The sequence below is a fragment of the Cervus elaphus genome, chromosome 3 (genome assembly GCF_910594005.1).
Source record: "Cervus elaphus chromosome 3, mCerEla1.1, whole genome shotgun sequence".
NCBI lineage: Eukaryota > Metazoa > Chordata > Mammalia > Artiodactyla > Cervidae > Cervus > Cervus elaphus.
In genome coordinates, this window is record NC_057817.1 from 22,690,186 (window position 1) to 22,713,879 (window position 23,694).

The 23,694-nt window shown below is 40.6% G+C and overlaps 1 protein-coding gene and 1 non-coding gene across 2 annotated transcripts in view; both read left to right on the forward strand.

The window, feature by feature from the left end:
- The window catches only part of PLEKHG7 (pleckstrin homology and RhoGEF domain containing G7), an 88,988-nt gene that overhangs the window by 34,382 nt on the left and 30,912 nt on the right, over positions 1–23,694 (forward strand). The window contains exons 6-10 of the mRNA XM_043891078.1: positions 2,827–2,925; positions 3,829–3,972; positions 7,526–7,621; positions 8,476–8,577; positions 11,943–12,056. Coding sequence (XP_043747013.1) covers positions 2,827–2,925; positions 3,829–3,972; positions 7,526–7,621; positions 8,476–8,577; positions 11,943–12,056 — 555 coding nt within the window. The remainder of the gene's footprint in view (positions 1–2,826; positions 2,926–3,828; positions 3,973–7,525; positions 7,622–8,475; positions 8,578–11,942; positions 12,057–23,694) is intronic.
- LOC122686206 lies at positions 7,888–7,991 on the forward strand. Its single transcript, XR_006338652.1, has one exon. It is a non-coding gene; the product is annotated as a U6 spliceosomal RNA (small nuclear RNA).

The following is a 23,694-nucleotide window of genomic DNA, read 5'->3' on the forward strand; positions in this document are numbered from 1 at the left end:
GAAGCAGAAGTAGATGTATTTTTGGAATTCCTTTGCTTTTTCTATGATCCAACAAATGTTGGTAAATTGATCTCTGATTCCTCTGCCTTTTCTAAATCCAGATTGTACTTCTGGAAGGTCTTGGTTCACGTATCGTTGAAGTCTAGCCTGAAGGATTTTGAGCATTACCTTGCAAGTGAAATGAGTGCAATTGTGTGGCAGTTTGAACATTCTTTGGCATTGCCCTTCTTTGAGATTGGAATGAAGAGTGATCTTTTCCAGTCCTTTGGCCATTGCCGAGTTTCCCAAATTTGTGGCATATTGAGCACAGCACTTTAACAGCATCTTCTTTTAGGATTTGAAATAGCCCAGTTGAAATTCCATCACTTCCACTGTCTTTGTTCATGGTAATTCTTCCTAAGGCCCATATGACTTCACACTCTAAGATATCTGGCTGTAGGGGAGTGATTACACCATCATGGTTATCTGGGTCATTAAGACCTTTTTTGTATATATCTGTATATATCTGCCTCTGGGGTTGGGCAATTCACAGCTGTTGCTCATCCCACCTATGGCATTTTTGAAGGTGAGTTCCTGTGATCCGCCAATTCAGGGAGTTAGAGGCTCCCTGCTGCAATGATCTCTTGCCTCTCTGAGAGGCCCAGTCTTTTCCCTGGACTCCCTCAGCTGTATCATACTAGCCTTCTCAGAATATCTTCAGAACAGTCAACACTGGTGCTCTTCCTGGGGTCCTGCTCCTGAAGCCTGAGCCCCCAGCCCCGACTCGCAACAGTGGGCATGAGTGCAAGCCACTCCTCAGCTGGGAAGTGCTGTTTGGCAACGAACTCTGTGGTGAATTCTCTCTGTTTGCCTTCTGAGCACCTGTTGCTTTGTTCCCCTCTGAGGTTCCCAAACTCCCCCTTGCCCTCACCTGTGAGAAGATTTCTGAATGTCCTGGAACTTTTCCTCCTTCACAGTTCCCTCCCCAGAGTGCTGGTCCCCATCCCTAAATCTTTTTTTTTTTTTTAATCTTTATCTTTTGCCCTACCTCATTCTGAGAAGATTGGCTTTCCTTTTTGGAAGTCAAGGATCTTCTGCTAGCATTCAGAATGTGTGCTGTATGAGTTGATCCACTTGGAGATGTATTTTTGATGTATTTGTGGGGAGGAGGTTGATCTCCCCATCTTATTCCTCTGCCATCTTGAAAGTCCCCCCACCTCTTAGTTATTAAATTCGAGCCCTGAGAATTAACCTTGACTTATTTTCTTTATCTTCTATGTTCTCTCAAATACCCTTAACATCTTCTCATTGCCTCTCCACCGGAAGCCAGTGCCACCATAGCGGAAGGAGCACAACTTCCAGTAATGGGTCTGTAACTCTAAAGTTAGCATTTCCTTTGAGAGGACTGTCCCTTCCCTTCTCGCTATCATATCCACCAAGCACTTTGGTCAGGAGGTTGGTCAGATCCTTAGCCACAGTGAGTGTTCTTCAAGGTAGAGGGCTGGCGCCCACTTTCCCCATGTCCAGTCCGTCTTCCATTGCCTCAGCTTCCATATTTTCCAACTGACTGCTGATTTTTAATTTCCACAACATGCAGTCACTGTGGTTTCAGACATCAACGAAAGGCACATGTCCCAGTTGCTGTAGGAGGTCCCCAACCAGCTCCAAGATTTCTCTGCTACTATGAAGTTAATAAGTCTCTAATAAGTTTCTTCTTTTGGTGCCATAAACCTAGCAGAGAATTCAGCCATAGCCCTTTAGCACTTTCTCAAATTGTTACAGGGTTGCCTTTCTGACACACAGGGAGCTACATCCCCACAATAGCAGATAAGCCTTCCTTCTCTGGCTCCTTTACCTAAAGTTGAATGATGTCTACCAAACCACTAGATCCAAGCTAGCATCATGAACCCTGAAGCAATACAGCAAGTTAAAATGTCCTTTGTGATAAACATTCATCTGAAAGTCATCCAAGTTGACTTTAGAAAGCCTCACATTGTTATTTGATAGCTTCTTCCTGGTTTAGTTGCTAAAATGAACTCTTAAAATGAGTAATTCATGATGTTGCAAGAGAATAGTGAATGAGTCAGAAAAATTAAAAAGTCACAATAGAGTAAGTTTCAAAAGGATATATGAATGTGATACCATTAAAAATTAATTATAAATACAATAAGAAAAATGTTTTCAGTAGTTACCTGGGGGTGTGGGGAGCCAGTGGAGATTACAGGTAACTTTGATTTTCTTTGTAGTTTTGTTTCTCAAGTTTTCTACAGAAACCGTATATCACCTTTGAACCTGATTCTTTTGACTAATATTATTTAAAAATAAAAATTATAACTAAAATAAATAGGTGTTCCACTCTAAGGAAACAAGAGTTTCTAGCAGATCCTGGTATTCTCCAGCTGAGAATTACTGTATTGGGAAGTTCCTTTAATACTCTGGACTTTATTTAGTCATCTGCTAAATGAGGGGTTGAACAAAGATCTCCAAGGTCCCTTCTGATGGTAAAGTCCATCAGAAAAGTTAGACTGTGAAGGACTGGCTTTTGCAGGGTGCGCACTAGACAGAAATCGATCTGTTTTTTATGGCTCCAGCTTTTTTTTTTTTAATTAGTAAAATGAGAGGTTTGTATCAGCCATGTTCACCAGCCTTTCTCCTCCACATCTGACATTCTGAACTCCTTTGGGTCAGACTCGCTCAGAAATGGCTTTTCACCTGTTAGTGATTCATAGACAAAATGTGCAGCCTGATCTCCTGCATGTGGGACCGTGAAACAAAGATGCTGAGTCTACCAGAGGTGTATCATTAAAAGAATTCAAGTTTGAAAATCCTGTTCTTACAATCTCTTAGCAGGGCAAAGACAAGCACAAGCTTATATCTGATCTGGAAGACTGCCTGTCCTCTTTGAAGATTACAGACTTCAGGGATTATGAGTTCCACACCCTGAAGGTATCTCCTGATTTGTTTTCTATGTGGCTTCTTTTTTTATTTTCATCACTATTATAAGATGTCAGATTATTGTGTTGTTCATAATAATAGCAAAGTGCAGGAGAGAAGCCCAGACCAGGGTAGAAGGAGGTCTGCTCTCTCTAAAGTACATTGAAACCTCGGGAATGTCATTTTATCTTAAATAAAGTGATGGACATGAGAGTACTTTGTAAACCATGAAGTCCTGTACAAATGTTAATAGTTGTTACAACTCTTCTCCTCAGTAGGCCTTCATTTCCTCATTTGAAAAATAAGCTGGTTTTTATAAAACAATTTCTGATGGTCTCTTTAAACTCTCATTTCATGATTCTTTAGTAGTTAATTTCAGCAAGTGTTACTCGTGGAACCTGGATCAGATTTCCCAGTTCTGGGTTTGGGATTCTTTTTAAACTGTAAATAACGTGTCCATCCCATGCATGGGAGGAATTGATATCCCAAAGTCGTGCAGAAAGAACTGTGGTTTGGGTGCCTCTGCCCAGAGGGATGGGCTTCCTGGTGACTCAGACAGTAAAGAATCTGCCTGCAATGCAGGAGACCCAGGTTCCATCCCTGGGTCAGGACGATCAACCCCTGAGTTGAAAAGATCCCCTGAAGAAGGGAATGCCTCCCCACTCCAGTTGGAGAATTCCATGGTCATAGGAACCTGGCAGACTGCAGTCCATGGGGTCCCAAAAGGTCAGACAGGACTGAGCAACTAACACTTTCAGTTTTTCACTTGCATCCAGAGGGGTGCCTGGGGCTCGCAATGGGAAATCATGATTTGAGGGATTGCTTGTTTCTGCTGCACTGCAAGTCCAAGAAAGGACAACAGGTCAGCCCATCGAGGTGGAAACATTTTGTTCTCTCTTTTTCTCCCACATACAGGATAAGACCTGGAATGAAGTCATGGAAATGCATCAGAAACTTCCTACTAATCAATTAGACTTGAGAAAGCAGCAAGAGGCTGTGTGGGAACTCTTCACGAGTGAATGCACTTATTTTTTGGACCATTTATTAGTTCTTAAGATGGTAATGCTGGCTTTAATTTTTGTTAGATGGAAAACGTTGGTTCTTTGGGGACTTTTTTTTTTTCCATGCTGAAGAAAGGTGGGAGCCTCCCCTCTTTCAGGGAATCTTAAGGAAATTTTATTTATCTTTGGTTATTTGCAACTTGGTTTCTCTCCATTCTTTTCTTAAACATAGACTCTGAGGATTGGGTGAGACCTTCTCCGTAAACTAGTGCAGCGCTCCATGTGATGTTTGAATCTCTTCTGCCTGATTCGCACCCTGTGTCTACATGCTGTCCAAGTCGGGAAGCTCACAACCACCCTCAAGGCAGCCATTCCATCTCTGATCAGCTTGCTCTTTGGGCTCTTTTACTCCCTTATGGTCAGCCCCAGGCGTTTTGTCAGCTGTGGAGCCACAGTCACAGATTTCCAAGACAACCATCCATGTGTAACACAAGGGACTTGGATTATACAGTGTGTTCATGATGTCTGTCAGGAAAATGGTGCCCCTGAAGTTGTGTCTGCCCATAAGCACTTTCGAATCCTGGCATCTCTCATACCCAGGAAAAGGCACTGTCTTAGGAGACATGAGTTCAACTCCTAGGTCTGCCTCTGACTTGCCTTGTAAACTTAAGAAAGTCTAGTCTTCCATTTCGTTAAACAGAAGATTCTTTCTGTCAAGGTCCAGATAGTAAATATTTTGGGCTTTGCCAGCCATGTGGTCTTTATTGCAACTACTCAGTTCTTCTGTTGCAGTGTAAAAGAAGCTATAGATAATTTGTAAAGAAATGTGTGTGGCTGTGTTAAAATAACACCTAGTTTACAAAAATGGGTAGCAGACCCGATTTATCCCACAGCTTGTCTTTTGTTATTCCTGTTCTAAGCTGTAAGAGGGATGACAATGCCATAAGATACGATCATTGTGATGACCAGATTAGTTTCCTTTGAAATCTTGGAAGTGCTATACAAATGTTAGTTATTTACTGTAAGTAATATTTATTGTATCAGTCATTGCTAATTACTTTACCAGCAAAATGTAAACAGCAAAGACACTTAGAAAGTTAAAACTTGGAGATTGTTTCAGTTAGGATACGGAAAACTAGTTAAGTAAGACAGTATATTATTGACCCATGTAACCATAAAGCCCAGAGGTGAGAGGGAATACAAGGTTGGTTTGATCAAGGGGCTCAAAATCAAGGACAAAATTTCTTTTCGTCTCTCATCCCTGTCTTCCCTGATCTGAGCTTCATCCTATGGCCAGCTTCTGTTATAGTCACAGAGTGGCTGTTGTCCTTGAGGCTATGGAAAGAGTAAGAAATAGAAAGGGGAGGGAGGGAGAGAAAGAGACAGAAATCTTTTCTTAACATTCATAGCCAGAGTCTTGATTTTCGTTCAGTTTGGAGTGGTTTAAGTCACATGCACACTGTTGAACCAGCTACCCTGTTAAGGAAGGAGGGTGCTCATTGTCTTAAGGCGATCACATTCAAGGAACGAGGAAGGGTGGATACTGAGGTGACAGCTGGGATGATGTTCGGGAAAGGGGAGCACTTAAGCTGGGTGGGGACTGATCGATGTTCACTGCAGAGCACTCACCGCATGAGCTCCACGGCCTTCCTTTGCCCTAATAAACAAGATGAACCTTCCTGTCCCACTGTCAACTACATAAGCTTTTTAAATTAGCATTTTCTGTTTAAAAGAAATTCAATTAGTGTTTATTTTCAACCCCCCTCCCTGGTATTTAGAGTATATAAGTACCTCCCTTTATGCAATCAATATAAATTTCCCAAAGTTGCTTGTAGATTGGAATTTTGTAACTCAAATTCACTGAAAGACTCGATATTTTTCTTAAATGGCAAAAAATTCTATAAAGCAAAGAATTTTTTAAAATTTATTTTAATTGGAGGCTAATTACAATATTGTGGTGGTTTTTGCCATATATTCACATGAATGAGCCATGGGTGTACATGTGTTCCCCATCCTGACCCTCCCTCCCCATCTCATCCCTCTGGGTTATCCCAGTGCACCAGCCCTGAGCACCCTGTCTCAGGCATCGAACCTGGACTGGCGATCTATTTCACTATGATAATATACATGTTTCAATGCTATTCTCTCAAATCATCCCACCCTCACCTTCTCCCACAGAGTCCAAAAGTCTGTTCTTTACATCTGTGTCTCTGTTGCTGTCTCGCATATAGGGTCATCATTACCATCTTTCTAAATTCCATATATATGCATTAAAATACTGTATTGGTGTTTTTCTTTCTGACTTACTTCACTATGTATAGTAGGCTCCAGTTTCATCCACCTCATTATAACTGATTCAAATGCATTATTTTTAATGGCTGAGTAATATTCCATTGTGTATATGTACCACAGCTTTCATACCCATTTGTCTGCTGATGGGCATCTGGGTTGCTTCCATGTCCTGGCTATTGTAAACAGTTAAAGCAGAGAATCTCATAGCACAAAGATGATTTCTTCTAAATGTCTCCAATTTATCTGAAATCATGATTTCTGTTTCTTACTGCTATATGTTTCTTTTTTTTGCTATTTTTTTTTTTTGCTATATGTTTTAAATGCTTAGATACTGACAGATTTGTAGACAAATGGTGCTCCCTAGATTGCAGGAAGCTCTAAACCAGTGGTTCTCAAAGTGTGGTCCCTGAACCAGCAGCATCAGAATCACTTGGGAACTTGTTAGAAATCCATATTCGCATATCTCATCAGAGACCTTCTGAATCAGAAAGGCTTGGGATAGGGCCTGCTAATCTCTGGTTTAACGAGGCCTCTAAATGATTCTAATGCAAGTTCAAGAACCATTTACTGCCTTGATTAAGTAATATGGAAATAGGAATTGGAAAATGTTGGTGATCTAAAGCCCTATCTTTTCATACCTGTAATTCTTGACTTATTTGGCCCCTCCGAATGCTTCATCATACTGATACAGAGTATTCCTATTTCAATAAATTGATCTCTCTCTAGTTTATTGAGTGAGGGACAGGTTATCTGTAAGGATTGTAGTTTTTTCTTGACTTGCTGTAGGAAAACATCGATCAAGTAACAGTAACATAAAGCTTCTCTTAATGTTTTCATTAATATTTAATGGCTTTATACAAATCTAAACATCTTACCAGTTATTGGATATTCACTCATTAGTTCTCTTTTCAATTTCCTGAAAGTAAAGGACATTCAAGTCTTTTGCAGAGAAAGAATAAATAAAAACTGAGAATGAATGTTGTTTTGGTCTCAAGTAAGTGCTGCTGGGAAGAAGAGAACCTTGGAAATTTCTTTGGCACTGGGAGGAGAGAAAGTTTGCTTGAATAAATTATATTCTACAGGAATGTTGTTAGGGCTCACACGGCAACGACTACTTCATACGGAAGAGCACATTTCCCATATGTTCTATGGAGCTTAAATGTCATTATTTGTGTTTAGCACAATTCCTAACCATTGAAAATACTTATCTCTAAGTTGTTTTGTAAAATTATACTCAGGAGGTTTATGTTTAATGTTCTTGCAAAGGGCAAATATCAAAATTTAAAAGCAAAAAGTAATGTGTGTTTATTTCTTTTAAGATCTTCATGAATACATTAAAATATCTACAGACTCATGAATATCTCCTGGATGTGGATTTATGGAGACTTTTTGCAAACCTGGAGGAGCTAAGTCAGGTGAGCCAAAGTAGGAAGATTCCAGTAGCCATGTTTTAAAAATCACCAGGGGACCATGAAAATTTATGCCTGTCTCTTTTTGTGGTTTGTATTCCATGTTAACGTATGGAATATGGTTTCTTCCATATTGCTTCTCCATGTAATCTTATGGTCAGGAGTTCAGGTTAATAAGAAGGAAATCTTTCCAATAGATTGCAGCCATCAGTTAGCCTTCAATAACATTTTTTTTTTAAATTCTTCTGTGGTTATTTAAGAAAATAATCAGAATGCTCACTTCAGCAGCACTTGTACTAAAATTGGAATGAGACAAAGATTAGCATGGATTCTGTGCAAGAATGACACACAGATTCAGGATATGTTCCATGTTTTTTCTAGAATACAAGTTCTGGAACACCTTCTAGAAGTACATACCTTCTAGTGTATACTCAGAAACCCATCTTGTTTACCGTTTTATCCAGAAGACCTCAGATAGTGCCTTGTGCATAGAAGGACTCAATAAGTAATGTTGGGTACATGAGTTTCCTCAATAAATAATGTTGAATACAAAGAAAGAGAAAAACATATTCCTAAGTGCTCCATCATCATAAATGACTAGTCTCAAATGAATGTTCTTTATCACGTGTATTATAAATAAAAGCCATCTTTCCTCTAAAAAGGAAGTGAAGAGAGATACTACAGGAATTCATTTATAAGAAAATATATTAGAGAGTAGAGGAAAATAAATCTTTAAATTTTGCCAGGGAGATAAATTGGAAGTAGGAAGCATCTGCAGAACAAAATTTGAAGTTCCCCAGATATTTATTTCTTACCCCTGCAAGTGTGCCTACTCTGTTTTCCTTTCTCCCTGGCCCTAGACAAGCTTTGGTTTTGTGAACAGTCTTTTCCGTATCTTCAAGGACTACATTGACACTTGTGAGACTTCACCATCGTTGGATTTTATTTCCGTGCTCACAAAGGTAAAATCCTCTTTGGGGTATCTCAGCTTCTGTGTGATAAATTCACCCACCTCTCAGGATGATTGTTTATATTTCCTCGACCGTCGTCATCATTGTTATTTCTGGGAAAGTTCTGCCAACACCCTCCCACAAGGGAACCATCCCTTTCTCCACCAATCAACATTTTCAAAAATAAGTTGCAGATTCTCTTTTTCCATTGTTATCTCTCCTGTGTGAGTTTTATTAATACGAAATCTGCATGCATGGAAAAGCCATTTCCAAGTCTGTTTTTCAAATGACTTCAATTTAAAGCAATATTCACAGCAATAGTTTGTGCAGGCTAATTACATGGTTCAGTAGTTGTTCTAACAAAAGTGCCAGGCTTTCTGAAAGGAATAAAATAAACCTTCAAATCCATCAGCACCCTTAATAAGACTTCTGTGTATTAAAGGGGGAGAAAGGAAGGAAGACTTGTACCCCTGGTCTGATAAATGCTATTTTTTACCTTGAGTAGATAATTTGAACTTTCTCCCCTACTTTGAGCTTTTGAATCCTGTTTCTACCTGTCATCATTTAGCAAGATTTAAGTTGTTATAATCCATTTTTTAAAATGTAGATTAAGATGTATTGACTTGTAAAAATTATACTCAGGTTTATGTTTAATGTTCTTGCAAAGGGCAAGTATCAAAATTGAAAAGCAAAAAGTAGTGTGCATTACGAAGTACTTACGTGTGGGGCTGATAACCTGTATGTGATAATGTGCAGAATTAGACATGCCCCTTACTTTGGGGGAGTTTTCATTCTAGTGGGAAAGAAATTAATCAACTAATGACACCAGTGATTATATAGTAAAATTGAGATCAGTGCTGGGGAAAAAAGATACATAGATATTATGAAAGGAAACTTCTAGTTTGGGGCAGATGGTGAGGTAGTTACAGCTAGGAAATTCTTCCTGAGGCAGTGATGCTTGAGGTAAGATATGAACAAGGACTATTTAAGAAGGCAAAACAAGCAGAAAACTAGGCATAAAGTGGGGAGATCCTTCAGTGAACTCTGAAAGTAGATTAGAATAAGAAAAGCTTTGAAAAACAGGAGAAAGAATGTCAAGTATTGGAAATTAGCTAAAATCTCAGGATCTCCCAATTCCTTTAGAGTCAGAAATTATTTTTTTTCGACCATTGCATGCTACACATTTTTTATTTTTGTTAAACAAAGGGCAGAGCCCTTAGTAAGTTAGATAATGAGCATGATTGTTTGGATGTGTGTTGGTTCAGGGTCTGACGTCCCCTTGGTTTTCTTGATAATTTCTGTACTCCATCAAGGGCTAGGACAACTGGTAGCCTCTCTCCACTTGGCTCCTTGGACTGACCTGGTCCATCTCCTTGGACTAACCTGGCCATACTCCTCTAATAGTAATGAGAAGAAGCACAATTGAGCATCAACACCCATTATAGATCCAAGTATATCATTCCTCTGCTGGTCTTGGAGGATCTCCAAGGGTGAGGGGTAGCTGCGGCTCTCTGTTGGGACACAGATGCTGTGGCAGACATATCCGGGAGTATCCATCTGAAGGCTGACATCTTGCTTGGGACATTAGCAACAAGACCTGGCCCCCTAAAAATAATTTTTAATTCAGTTTTTAGTGAATAGTCTGAAGAAATACCAACTTTTCATCAAAACACCTAAGTAGTCTATCTTAGTCTGTTTAGGCTCTGTGTAGCAAATTGCCACAAACTGGGTAGCTTGTAAACACCAGAAATCAATCTCTAACTGTTCTAGAGGGTGGACATCCAACACCACGGTGGCAGCCGGTGTTGTGAGGGCCCTCCTCTGGTCACAGGCTTCTCATTGTATTCTTCACATAGCGGAGAGGGCCAGACAACTCCGTCCGGGGTCTCTTTTGTAAGGGCATTCATTTCATTCATGGAGGCTCCACCTTTGGGACCTCATCGTCTCCGGAAGGGTCCGCCTCCTCCAATACCATCACCTTGGGGATTAGGATTCAGCATTTGAATTTGAGGGGGACACAGCTGTTCAGACCATAGTATACATGTCCTTATAGCCTAGTAAAGCATGGACTCTTCACTGAAAGTCTATAGTGATAGCTATATATGAATGCTTCCTGATATGTTGCACATGTGCAAAGGTGGGCTGCAAAAGTTTCTCCTAAATTTAAAAAGGCCCGTGTCAGGTTAAATTCAGTTGTGCCATGGAAAGAAACCCCAAATCTCAGTGGCTTGGTTCACATCTCACTCACGCTGTGTTCCTGCTTTGTCATTGTCCTCACTCTGGGACCCCCGCTGAAGGAGCATCCACCATCTGCAATGTCACCACGTCTCCGGGGCAAAGACATAAAAGACTGAGGCAGAATGCTCACTGACTCTTCAAGTTGCTGGCATATCTGTTCACATTCATCAGCCTCAGAAAGTCCCATGACCAGGCCTACCCTCAGTGGTAATTTAGGTAATGTGAATGTGTATACTTAGACACTGGCCACCTGCCTTATTCTAATATAAATTTGAAGTGGCTTAAGAATGTGTAGTCATTATAGCAAAAAGACATTATATAAAAATAGTGAAGAAAGGGAAAGGCAAGTGTCAGATTAGGTAAAACAAGGACATAAAATGCTCACTATGAAACAGTACATTTAATGAGGTGCCCCAGATTTGACTGTTTTTTAGAAGCTGGCAGGAGAATTCAGTTTATGGATATTTTTACAGAAGATTTGATGAAAAGTTAGATGTTGTTACTTTAATCACATACTATGAACACAGGCTGAGGCAATGTCTGTTACCAGGTATCATGCAGCCTGTGTAGGCCTCAACAAAGCATAAGTGCAAATAAAGGGTGAATTAAATCAAGATGTCCCAAATAGTATTTTTTTTTAAATACAGGCAAAAAAAGGCAAGTTACTGAGGAGTTACTGTTGTTCAGTCACTAAGTTCTGTCCAACTCTTTGCGACCCCATGAACTGCAGCATGCCAAGCTTCCCTGTCCTTCACTATCTTCTGAGTTTGCTCAAACTCATGACCATTGAATCTGTGATGCCATCCAACCATCTCGTCTTCTGTCACCCCCTTTCCTCCTGCCTTCAATCTTTCCCAGCATCAGGGTCTTTTCCAGTGAGTTGGCTCTGCATCAGGTAGCCAGAGTACTGGAGCTGCAGCTCCAGCATCAAGCTTTCCAGTTGAGGAGTTAATGGTTTATTATGGGGCTACCATTTTTTAATAGTGTTTATTTTGACGATCACCTGTTTCTCTCCATGCATACATTGTTGATAATGGTGTGTCCCCAACTTTCCCTGCTTTGGTTACTGATAAAAGTGAAGAGAAGGTCTCTCTGTGCTTTTCATCCATTCACTCTCCCATGCCCTTCTCCTCTTGCAGTATTTCCGAGGTAGCCTGTGTCAGAGCCACCAGACCTACTGCCTGAACTACTCGGCCGCTGTCTTTTATCTTGAGAGCCTGAAGCAGAGACATGACTTTGGAATTTATTTAAAAGTAAAGTACCTTTTTCTTTTATATTTTTCCTGAGACTCTTTGGCTATAACAGATACTAGGAACTATTAGACCCAAATTAAATGGAACAGGAGGGAAATAAGTGATCAGGCATACATTTTAACTGCAAACCTGCTTTCTGTAGGAACACATCATCCACTGCAGCATTAGGATTTTAAATAATGTTTATCTGGAAACATTGTATCACTTAACGTCCCTCCTGACATTTTAACTGGGGATTTAAAATGTTTTATTTGTCCACTGGTTTGTTTTTAGAAGAAATTGGTGAGAAAACTACAAGTAAGGATTGAGGCTTTATTTGTGATACACGTCTGGGTCTTGTAGGATTTGGTCCCAGCAAGGTCCTATTGCCCAAAAGCTTGGTGCACCATTTCCATTGTATTCTACGTGAGTGGCGCCTCCTAGAGAACATCATAGCACACAGTGTAAATGCTGCCCCTGAAGTTGTCCAGCATGGCAGCTGTGGGTCCCAAGCGTTATTCAGTTCAGTCACTCGGTCGTGTCCAACTCTTTGCAACCTCATGGACTGCAGCACGCCGGGCTTCCCTGTCCATCACCAACTCACGGAACCTATTCAAACTCATGTCCATCGTGTCGGTGATGCCATCCAACCATCTCATCTTCTGTCGTCCCCTTCTCCTCCTGCCTTAAATCTTTCCAAGCATCAGGATCTTTTCTAGTGAGTTGGTTCTTCGCATCAGATAGTCAGAGTATTGGAGTTTCAGCTGCAGCATCAGTCCTTCTAGTGGATATCAGGACTGATTTCTTTTAGGATGGACGGTTGGATCTCCTTGCTGTCCAGGGGACTCTCAAGAGTCTTCTCCAACACCACAGTTCAACAGCAGCAATTCCTCAGTGCTCAGCTTTCTTTATAGTCCAACTCTCACATCCATTCATGACTACTAGAAAAACCATAGCCTTGACTAGATGGACCTTTGTTGGCAAAGTGATGTCTCTGCTTTTTAATATGCTGTCTAGATTGGTCATAACTTTTCTTCCAAGCAGCAAGCATATTTAATTTCATGGCTGCAGTCACCATCTGCAGTGATTTTGGAGCCCAAGAAAATAAAGTTTGACACTGTTTCCCCATCTATTTTCCATGAAGTGATTGGACCAGATTCCATGATCTTCATTTTCTGAATGTTGAGTTTTAAGCCAACTTTTTCACTCTCCTCTTTCACTTTCATCAAGAGTCTCTTTAGTTCTTCTTGGCTTTCTGCCATTAGGGTGGTGTCATCTGCATTTCTGAGGTTATTGATATTTCTCCCAACAATCTTGATTTCAGCTTGTGCTTCATCCACCTCAGCATTTCACATGATGTACTCTGCATATAAGTTAAGTAAGCAGGGTGACAATATACATCCTTGGCATGCTCCTTTCCCGATTTGGAACCAGTCTGTTCTTCCATGTCTAGTTCTAACTGTTTCTTCTTGACCTGAATACAGATCAGGTGGTCTGGTCAGGTGGCAGGTCAGGTGGTCTGGTATTCCCATGTCTTGAAGAATCTTCCACAGTTTATTGTGATCCACATAGTCAAAGGCTTTGGCATAGTCAATAAAGCAGAAATAGATGTTTTTCTGGAACTCTCTAGCTTTTCTGATGATCCAACAGATGTTGGCAATTTGATCTCTGGTTCCTCTGCCTTTTCTAAAACCAGCTTGAACATCTGGAAATTCACAGTTCACGTACTGTTGAAGCCTGGCTTGGAGAATTTTGAGCATTACTTTGATAGTGTGTGAGATGAGGGCAGTTGTGAGGTAATTTGAACATTCTTTAGCATTGCCTTTCTTTGGAATTGGAATGAAAACTGACCTTTTCCAGTCCTGTGGCCACTGCCGAGTTTTCCAGATTTGCTGGCATATTGAGTGCAGCACATTCACAGCATCATCTTTTAGGATTTGAAATAGCTCAACTGGAATTCCATCACCTCCACTAGCTTTGTTCATAGTGATGCTTCCTAATATGAAAAGGAGTACGTCAAGGCTGTATATTGTCACCCTGCTTATTTAACTTATATGCAGAGTACATCATGAGAAACGCTGGGCTGGAAGAAGCACAAGCTGGAATCAAGATAGCTGGGAGAAATATCAATAACCTCAGATATGCAGATGACACCACCCTTATGGCAGAAAGTGAAGAGGAACTAAAAAGCCTCTTAATGAAAGTGAAAAGAGGAGAGTGAGAAAGCTGGCTTAAAATTCAACATTCAGAAAACTAAGATCATGGCATCTGGTCCCATCACTTCATGGGAAATAGATGAGGAAACAGTGGAAACAGTGTCAGACTTTATCTTTTGGGTTCCAAAATCACTGGAGAAAGTAATTGCAGCCATGAAATTAAAAGACACTTACTCCTTGGAAGGAAAGTTATGACCAACCTAGATAGCTAGCATATTAAAAAGCAGAGATATTAGTTTGTCATCAAAGGTCCATCTAGTCAAGGCTATGGTTTTTCCAGTGGTCATGTATGGACGTGAGAGTTGGACCATGAAAAAAGCTGAGTGCTAAAGAATTGATGCTTTTGAACTGTGGTGTTGGAGAAGACTCTTGAGAGTCCCTTGGACTGCAAGGAGATCCAACCAGTCCATTCTTTTTTTTTTTTTTTTCATTTATTTTTATTAGTTGGAGGCTAATTATTTTACAGTATTATAGTGGTTTTTGCCATAAATTGACATGAATCCACATGCCATGGATTTACATGTGTTCCCCATCCTGAACCCCCCTCCCACCTCCCTCCCCATCCCATCCCTCTGGGTCATCCGAGTGCACCAGTCCCGAGCACTTGTGTCATGCATCCAACCTAGACTGGCGATCTGTTTCACACTTGATAATATACATGTTTCAATGCTATTCTCTCAGATCATCCCACCCTCACCTTCTCCCATGGAGTCCAAAAGTCTGTTCTATACATCTGTGTCTTTTTCTGTCTTGCATATAGGGTTATCGTTACCATCTTTCTAAATTCCATATATATGCATTAGTATACTGTATTGGTGTTTATTTCTGGCTTACTTCACTCTGTATAATGGGCTCCAGTTTTATCCATCTCATTAGAACTGATCAAATGTATTCTTTTTAATGGCTGAGTAATATTCTATTGTGTATATGTACCACAACTTTCTTATCCATTCATCTGCTGATGGGCATCTAGGTTGTTTCCATGTTCTGGCTATTATAAACAGTGCTGCGATGAGCATTGGGGTGCACGTGTCTCTTTCAGATCTGGTTTCCTCGGTGTGTATGCCCAGAAGTGGGATTGCTGGGTCATATGGCAGTTCTATTTCCAGTTTTTTAAGAAATCTCCACACTGTTCTCCATAGCAGCTGTACTAGTTTGCATTCCCACCAACAGTGTAAGAGGGTTCCCTTTTCTCCACACCCTCTCCAGCATTTATTGCTTGTAGACTTTTGGATAGCAGCCATCCTGACTAGCATGTAATGGTACCTCACTGTAGTTTTGATTTGCATTTCTCTGATAATGAGTGATGTTGAGCATCTTTTCATGTGTTTGTTAGACATCTGTATGTCTTCTTTGGAGAAATGTCTGTTTAGATCTTTGGCCCATTTTTTTGATTGGGTCATTTATTTTTCTGGAATTGAGCTGCAGGAGTTGCTTGTATATTTTTTAGATTAATCCTTTGTCTGTTTCTTCGTTTGCTATTATTTTCTCCCATTCTGAGGGCTTTCTTTTCACCTTGCTTATAGTTTCCTTTGTTGTGCAAAAGCTTTGAAGTTACATTAGGTCCCATTTATTTATTTTTGCTTTTATTTCCAGTATTCTGGGAGGTGGGTCATAGAGGATCCTGCTGTGGTTTATGTCAGAGAGTGTTTTGCCTATGTTCTCCTGTAGGAGTTTTATAGTTTCTGGTCTTACATTTAGATCTTTAATCCATTTTGAGTTTATTTTTGTGTATGGTGTTAGAAAGTGTTCTAGTTTCATTCTTTTACAAGTGATTGACCAGTTTTTCCAGTACCACTTGTTAAAGAGGTTGTCTTTTTCCATTGCATATGCTTGCCTCCTTTGATAAGGTGTCCATAGGTATGTGGATTTATCTCTGGGCTTTCTATTTTGTTCCATTGACCTATATTTCTGTCTTGGTGCCAGTACCATACTGTCTTGATGACTGTGGCTTTGTAGTATAGTGTGAAGTCAGGCAGGTTGATTCCTCCAGTTCCATTCTTCTTTCTCAAGATAGCTTTGGCTATTCAAGGTTTTTTGTATTTCCATACAAATTGTGAAATTATTTGTTCTAGTTCTGTGAAGAATACTGTTAGTAGCTTGATAGGGATTGCATTGAATCTATAGATTGCTTTGGGTAGTATACTCATTTTCACAGTATTGATTCTTCTAATCCATGAACACGGTATATTTCTCCATTTATTTCTGTCCTCTTTGATTTCTTTCATCAGTGTTTTATAGTTTTCTATGTATAGCTCTTTTGTTTCTTTAGGTAGATATACTCCTAAGTATTTTATTCTTTTTGTTGCAGTGATGAATGGTATTGTTTCCTTAATTTCTCTTTCTGTTTTCTCATTGTTAGTGTATAGGAATGCAAGGGATTTCTGTGTGTTAATTTTATATCCTGCAACTTTACTATATTCATTGATTAACTCTAGTAATTTTCTGGTAGAGTCTTTAGGGTTTTCTATGTAGAGGATCATGTCATCTGCAAACAGAGAGAGTTTCACTTCTTCTTTTCCTATCTGGATTCCTTTTATTTCTTTTTCTGCTCTGATTGCTGTGGCCAACACTTCCAAACCTATGTTGAATAGTAGTGGTGAGAGTGGACACCCTTGTCTTGTTCCTGACTTTAGGGGAAATGCTTTCAATTTTTTACCATTGAGGATAATGTTTGCTGTGGGTTTTACGTTGAGGTATGTTCCTTCTATTCCTGCTTTCTGGAGAGTTTTTATCATAAATGGATGTTGAATTTTGTCAAAGGCTTTTTCTGTATCTATTGAAATAATCATATGGTTTTTATCTTTCAATTTGTTAATGTGGTGTATTACATTGATTGATTTGCAGATATTAAAGAATCCTTGCATTCCTGGGATAAAGCCCACTTGGTCATGATGCATGATCTTTTTAATATGTTGTTGGATTCTGTTTGCTAGAATTTTGTTAAGGATTTTTGCATCTATGTTCATCAGTGATATTGGCCTGTAGTTTTCTTTTTTTGTGGCATCTTTGTCTGGTTTTGGAATTAGGGTGATGGTGGCCTCATAGAATGAGTTTGGAAGTTTACCTTCTTCTGCAATTTTCTGGAAGAGTTTGAGTAAGATAGGTGTTAGCTCTTCTCTAAATTTTTGGTAGAATTCAGCTGTGAAGCCATCCAGTCCTGGGCTTTTGTTTGCTGGAAGATTTCTGATTACAGTTTCGATTTCCATGCTTGTGATGGGTCTGTTAAGATCTTCTATTTCTTTCTGGTTCAGTTTTGGAAGGTTATACTTCTCTAAGAATTTGTCCATTTCTTCCAAGTTGTCCATTTTATTGGCATAGAGCTGCTGGTAGTAGTCTCTTATGATCCTTCATATTTCAGTGTTGTCTGTTGTGATCTCTCCATTTTCATTTCTAATTTTGTTGATTTGGTTCTTCTCCCTTTGTTTTTTAATGAGTCTGGATAACGGTTTGTCAATTTTGTTTATCTTTTCAAAACACTAGCTTTTAGCTTTGTTGATTTTTGCTACGGTCTCTTTTGTTTCTTTTGCATTTATTTCTGCCCTAATTTTTAAGATTTCTTTCCTTCTACTAATCCTGGGGTTCTTCATTTCTTCCTTCTCTAGTTGCTTTAGGTGTAGAGTTAGGTTATTTATTTGACTTTTTTCTTGTTTCTTTATGTAAGCCTGTATTGCTATGAACCTTCTCCTTAGCACTGCTTTTACAGTGTCCCATAGGTTTTGGGTTGTTGTGTTTTCATTTTCATTCGTTTCCATGCATATTTTGATTTCTTTTTTAACTTCTTCTATGATTTGTTTGTTATTCAGAAGCATGTTATTTAGCCTCCATATGTTTGAATTTTTAATAGTTTTTTTCCTGTAATTGAGATCTAATCTTACTGTGTTGTGGTCAGAAAAGATGACTGGAATGATTTCATTTTTTTTGAATTTACCAAGGCTAGATTTATGGCCCAGGATGTGATCTGTTCTGGAGAAGGTTCCGTGTGCACTTGAGAAAAAGGTGAAATTGATTGTTTTGGGGTGAAATGTCCTATAGATATCAATTAGGTCTAGCTGGTCCATTGTGTCATTTAAAGTTTGCGTTTCCTTGTTAATTTTCTGTTTAGTTGCTCTATCCATAGGTGTGAGCGGGGTATTAAAGTCTCCCACTATTATTGTGTTATTGTCAATTTCCCCTTTCATACTCATTAGCGTTTGCCTTACATATTGCAGTGCTCCTATGTTGGGTGCATATATATTTATAATTGTTGTATCTTCTTCTTGGATTTATCCTTTGATCATTATGTAGTGTCCTTCTTTGTCTCTTTTCACAGCCTTTGTTTTAAAGTCTATTTTATCTGATATAAGTATTGCAACTCCTGCTTTCTTTTGGTCTCCATTTGCGTGAAATATTTTTTTCCAGCCCTTCACTTTCAGTCTGTATGTGTCCCTTATGAGGTGGGTCTCTTGTAGACAGCATATATAGGGGTCTTGTTTTTGTATCCATTCAGCCAGTCTTTGTCTTTTGGTTGGGGCATTCAACCCATTTGCATTTAAGGTAATTATTAATAGGTTTGGTCCCGTTGCCATTTACTTTGTTGTTTTGGGTTCACGTTTATACAACCTTTCTGTGTTTCCTGTCTAGAGAAGATCCTTTAGCATTTGTTGAAGAGCTGGTTTGGTGGTGCTGAGTTCTCTCAGCTTTTGCTTGTCTGTGAATTCTCCTTCATATCTGAATGAGATCCTTGCTGGGTACAGTAATCTGGGTTGTAGGTTATTCTCTTTCATTACTTTAAGTATGTCCTGCCATTCCCTTGTGGCCTGAAGCGTTTCTATTGATAGATCAGCTGTTATCCTTACGGGAATCCCCTTGTGTGTTATTTGTTGTTTCTCCTTTGCTGCTTTTAATATTTGTTCTTTGTGTTTGATCTTTGTTAATTTGATTAATATGTGTCCTGGGGTGTTTCGCCTTGGGTTTATCCTGTTTGGGACTCTCTGGGTTTCTTGGACTTGGGTGGCTATTTCCTTCCCCATTTTAGGGAAGTTTTCAGCTAGTATCTCCTCGAGTATTTTCTCATGGCCTTTCTTTTTGTCTTCTTCTTCTGGGACTCCTGTGATTTGAATGTTGGGGCGTTTCACATTGTCCCAGAGGTCCCTGAGGTTGTCCTCATTTCTTTTGATTCTTTTTTCTTTTTTCCTCTCTGCTTCATTTATTTCCACCATTTTATCTTCTACCTCACTTATCCTATCTTCTGCCTCCGTTATTCTACTGTTGGTTCCCTCCAGAGTGTTTTTTGATCTCATTTATTGCACTATTCATTTTTAATTGACTCTTTTTTATTTCTTCTAGGTCCTTGTTAAACATTTCTTGCATTTTCTCAATCCTTGTCTCCAGGCTATTTATCTGTAACTCCATTTTGTTTTCAAGATTTTGGATCATTTTTATTATCATTATTCTAAATTCTTTTTCAGGTAGATTCCCTATCTCCTCCTCTTTTGTTTGGCTTGGTGGGCATTTTTCATGTTTCTTTACCTGCTGGGTTTTCTCTGCCTTTTCATCTTGTTTAGATTGCTGTGTTTGGGGTGGCCTTTCTGTATTCTGGTGGTCTGTGGTTCCTTTTTATTGTGGAGGTTTCTCCCAGTGGGTGGGGTTGGACAATTGGCTTGTCAAGATTTCCTGGTTAGGGAAGCTTGTGTCAGTGTTCTGGTGGATTTCTTCTCTCTGGAGTGCAATGGAGTGTCCAGTAGTGAGTTTTGAGATGGGTCTATGGGTTTGGTGTGACTTTGGGCAGCCTGTATGTTGTCGCTCAGGGCTATGTTCCTGCGTTGCTGGAGAATTTTTGTGGTATGTCTTGCTCTGGAACTTATTGGCTCTTGGGTGGTGGTTGGTTTCAGTGTAAGTATGGAGGCTTTTGGATGGTCTCTTACTACTTAATGTTCCCCGTAGTCAGGAGTTTTCTGGTGTTCTCAGGTTTTGGGCTTAAATCTCCTCTCTCTGGATTTCAGTCTTATTCTTCCAGTAGCCTCAAGACTTCTCCAACTATACAGCACTGATAATAAAACTTCTAGTTTAATGGTGAAAAGATTCTCCACCGTGAGGGACACCCAGAGAGGTTCACAGAGTTACATGAAAAAGGGGAGAGGGAGGAGGGAGATAGAGATGAGCAGGAGGAGAAAGAGGGGGACTCAAGAGGAGAGAGACAGATCTACGCAATTCTCTGTTCCCAAAGTGTTCTCCGTAGCCCAGACACCCACAGAGATTCACAGAATTGGATTGGGAAGAGAAGGGGGAGGGAGGAAATAGAGGTGATCTGGGGGAGAAAAAGGAGAGTCAAAAGGAGGAGAGAGTAATCATCACACTCCTGAGTAAAAATGGGTACTGAATGTTGGATTCTTAAATGTCCAAAATTGATATCAAATACTGAAAAACAAAGATTAAAAATCTGGATTAGAGGTTAGACTCTTAAAAATATAATATTAAAAACAAAAAAAAAGTTAAGAAATACATATGAAGTTTGCTTTAAAAATAGGGTGTTTTTTTTGCAAGGTTATAGTGGGTTATGAAAATGAAAATTAAGGAGTAATGAAGTAGTAATAGAGGACTTTAAAAATTTTTTTTTCATTTAAAAAAAGAAAATTTTTTTAGTTAAAAAAAATAGTAAAAATATATCTAGGAATTTCTCTGGAGCTGTTGCAGGCAGTGTGTGTTCGGTTCAGTTTCAGATAGCTCCTCAGTTCCAGCTTACACTTCTCAATATCTATAGGCCCCTTCCGGTGTAGTCGGTGTTAACTACAGGGATTTTAATCTGTTGCACCGGTCACTTCTGAAGCGGTTCCCTTTGTTTATTTGGCTTCTGTTTGCAGGTCTCTTCAGTGTCTAATTTCTGCCCTGACACAGGCGGGCGGAGGTGGTCTCTTGTTTAGGTTCGCTTGTTCAGTCCTGCTGTGGGGAGGGAGGGGCGCTGCAGGCAGATGTCACTGGCATGTGTGGGGAGCACTCGCAGTGTTCCAGCCACACTGGGTTTGCCCCGCTCACGGGTGTGTGCTTCCCCGTCTACACTGCTCAGGCTCCCGGCTGCTCTCCAGGGAGCAGGCCCTGCATTGCATGCACTTCTCAGGCCTAAGTCACTCAGGTTCCAGTTTTTGGGTACTCCACAAAAGCACAGACTTGGCTGGGCCTGCATTTTGTGCCTTGCCCGGCCAGAGCAGCTCAGGCAGCCAGGAGCTTGACGGGCACACTCTCCCCGGGTGCAGTGCGCCTTCTCCCCTCCGTGGTCCCGGCCTCAGTTTCCAGGCGCGCCAGTTGGGTGCGCCTTGTGTCTCTTCTGGGGAGCTGGACTCTAGCTGCGACCCTCCCTGCGGATGTCAACCATCCAGACTCTCAGGAAGTCTTTGGTTAGAAATTGGGAGCCTGTTTGCAGTTTGGTAGAGGACGCTGTCTCTGGGGCCGAGTTTGCCCGTTTCCCCTCCCCCCTGCCTCTTGCCTCCAGCAGGGGATGGGCCGGTCCGCCAGCGGGTAGCTCTTTGGAATTGCTCAGTCCTTCCTTTGTTCTGCAGACCGGCAGTGTGTTCGGTTAGCACTTTCCGCAGTTTAATTTTCTCCCTCTTGCTATCCCACAGTTTAAGTTGCTGTCTCACGTTAGCTCCCTCTGATTGCCCTCAGGGCATTCAGGACCGGTCCTTACCCTAAGCACTGCCGTCCGCTCCTCTCTGTTCAGCCCCCACTTGCTGGTGGCAGATGAGAGCACCCGGGGTACTTTTCTGCTGGGAGTTGCTTTTAGGCATGCAATCTGTGGGTTTTATTTATTTTTCCTCCCGGGTAGGTTGCCCTCTGAGATTTGAAAACTTCCCCCAAACCCGCCAGTGAGAGGGTTTCCTGGTGTTTGGAAACTTCCTCTATTAAGACTCCCTTCCCGGGACGGTCTCTGTCCCTAGCTCTTTTGTCTCTCTCTTTATCTTTTATATTTTGTCCTACCTCCTTTCGAAGACAATGGGCTGCTTTTCTGGGTGCCTGATATCCTCTGCTAGCGATCAGAAGTTGTTTTGTGGAGTTTGCTCAGCGTTCAAATGTTCTTTCGATGAATTTGTAGGGGAGAAAGTGGTCTCCCCGTCCTATTCCTCCGCCATCTTAGCTCCTCCCCCAGCCAGTCCATTCTAAAGGAGATCAATCCTGGGTGTTCATTGGAAGGACTGATGCTGGAGCTGAAACTCCAATACTTTGGCCACCTCATGTGAAGAGCTGACTCATTGGAAAAGACCCTGATGCTGGGAGGGATTGAGGGCAGGAGGAGAAGGGGACAACAGAGGATGAGATGGCTGGATGGCATCACCGACTTGTTGGACATGAGTTTGGGTAAACTCTGGGAGTTGGTGATGGACAGGGATGCCTGGCGTGCTGCGATTCATGGGGTCGCAAAGAGTCAGACACGACTGAGCGACTGAAATGAGCTGATGCTTCCTAAGGCCCACTTGATTTTACATTCCAGTATGTCTGGCTCTAGGTGAGTGATCACACCATCGTGGTTATCTGGGTCGTGAAGATCTTTTTTGTATAGTTCTTCTGTGTATTCTTGCCACCTCTTCTTAATATATTCTGCTTCTGTTAGGTCCATACCATTTCTGTCCTTTATTGTGGCCATCTTCACATGAAATATTCCCTTGATAGTGCTAATTTTCTTAAAGAGATCTCTAGTCTTTCCCATTCTGTTGTTTTCCTCTATTTGCATTGATCACGTAGGAAGGCTTTCTTATCTCTCCTTGCATTTCCTTAGAACTCTGCATTCAGATGGGTATATCTTTCCTTTTCTCTTTTGCCTTTAGCTTCTCTTCTTTTCTCAGCTATTTGTAAGGCCTTGTCAGACAACCGTTTTGCCTTTTTGCATTTTTTGAGGCGGGGGGGATGGTCTTGATCACTGCCTCCCGTACAGTGTCACGAACCTCTGTCCATAGTTCTTCAGGCACTCTGTCTATCAGATATAACTGCTTGAATTTATTCCTCACTTCCACTGTATAATTGTAAGGAATTTTATTTAGGTCATACCTGAATGGTCTAGTGGTTTTCCCTACTTTCCTCAATATAAGTCTTAATTTGGCAGTAAGGAGTTAATGATCAGAGCCACAGTCAGCTCCCAGTCTTGTTTTTGCTGACTGTATACAGCTTCTCCATCTTTGGCTGCAAAGAATATAATCACATTTCAGTGTTGACCATCTGGTGATGTCCATGTGTAGAATCTTCTCGTGTGTTGTTGGAAGAGGGTATTTGCTATGATCAGTGCCTTCTCTTGGCAGAACTCTCTTAGCCTTTGCCCTGCTTCATTCTGTACTCCAAGGCCAAATTTGCCTGTTACTCCAGGTATTTCTTGACTCCACTTTTGCATTCTAGTCCCTTATAATGAAGAGGGCATCTTTTTTGGGTGTTAATTCTAAAAGGTCTTGTAGGTCTTCATAGAACCATTCAACTTCAGC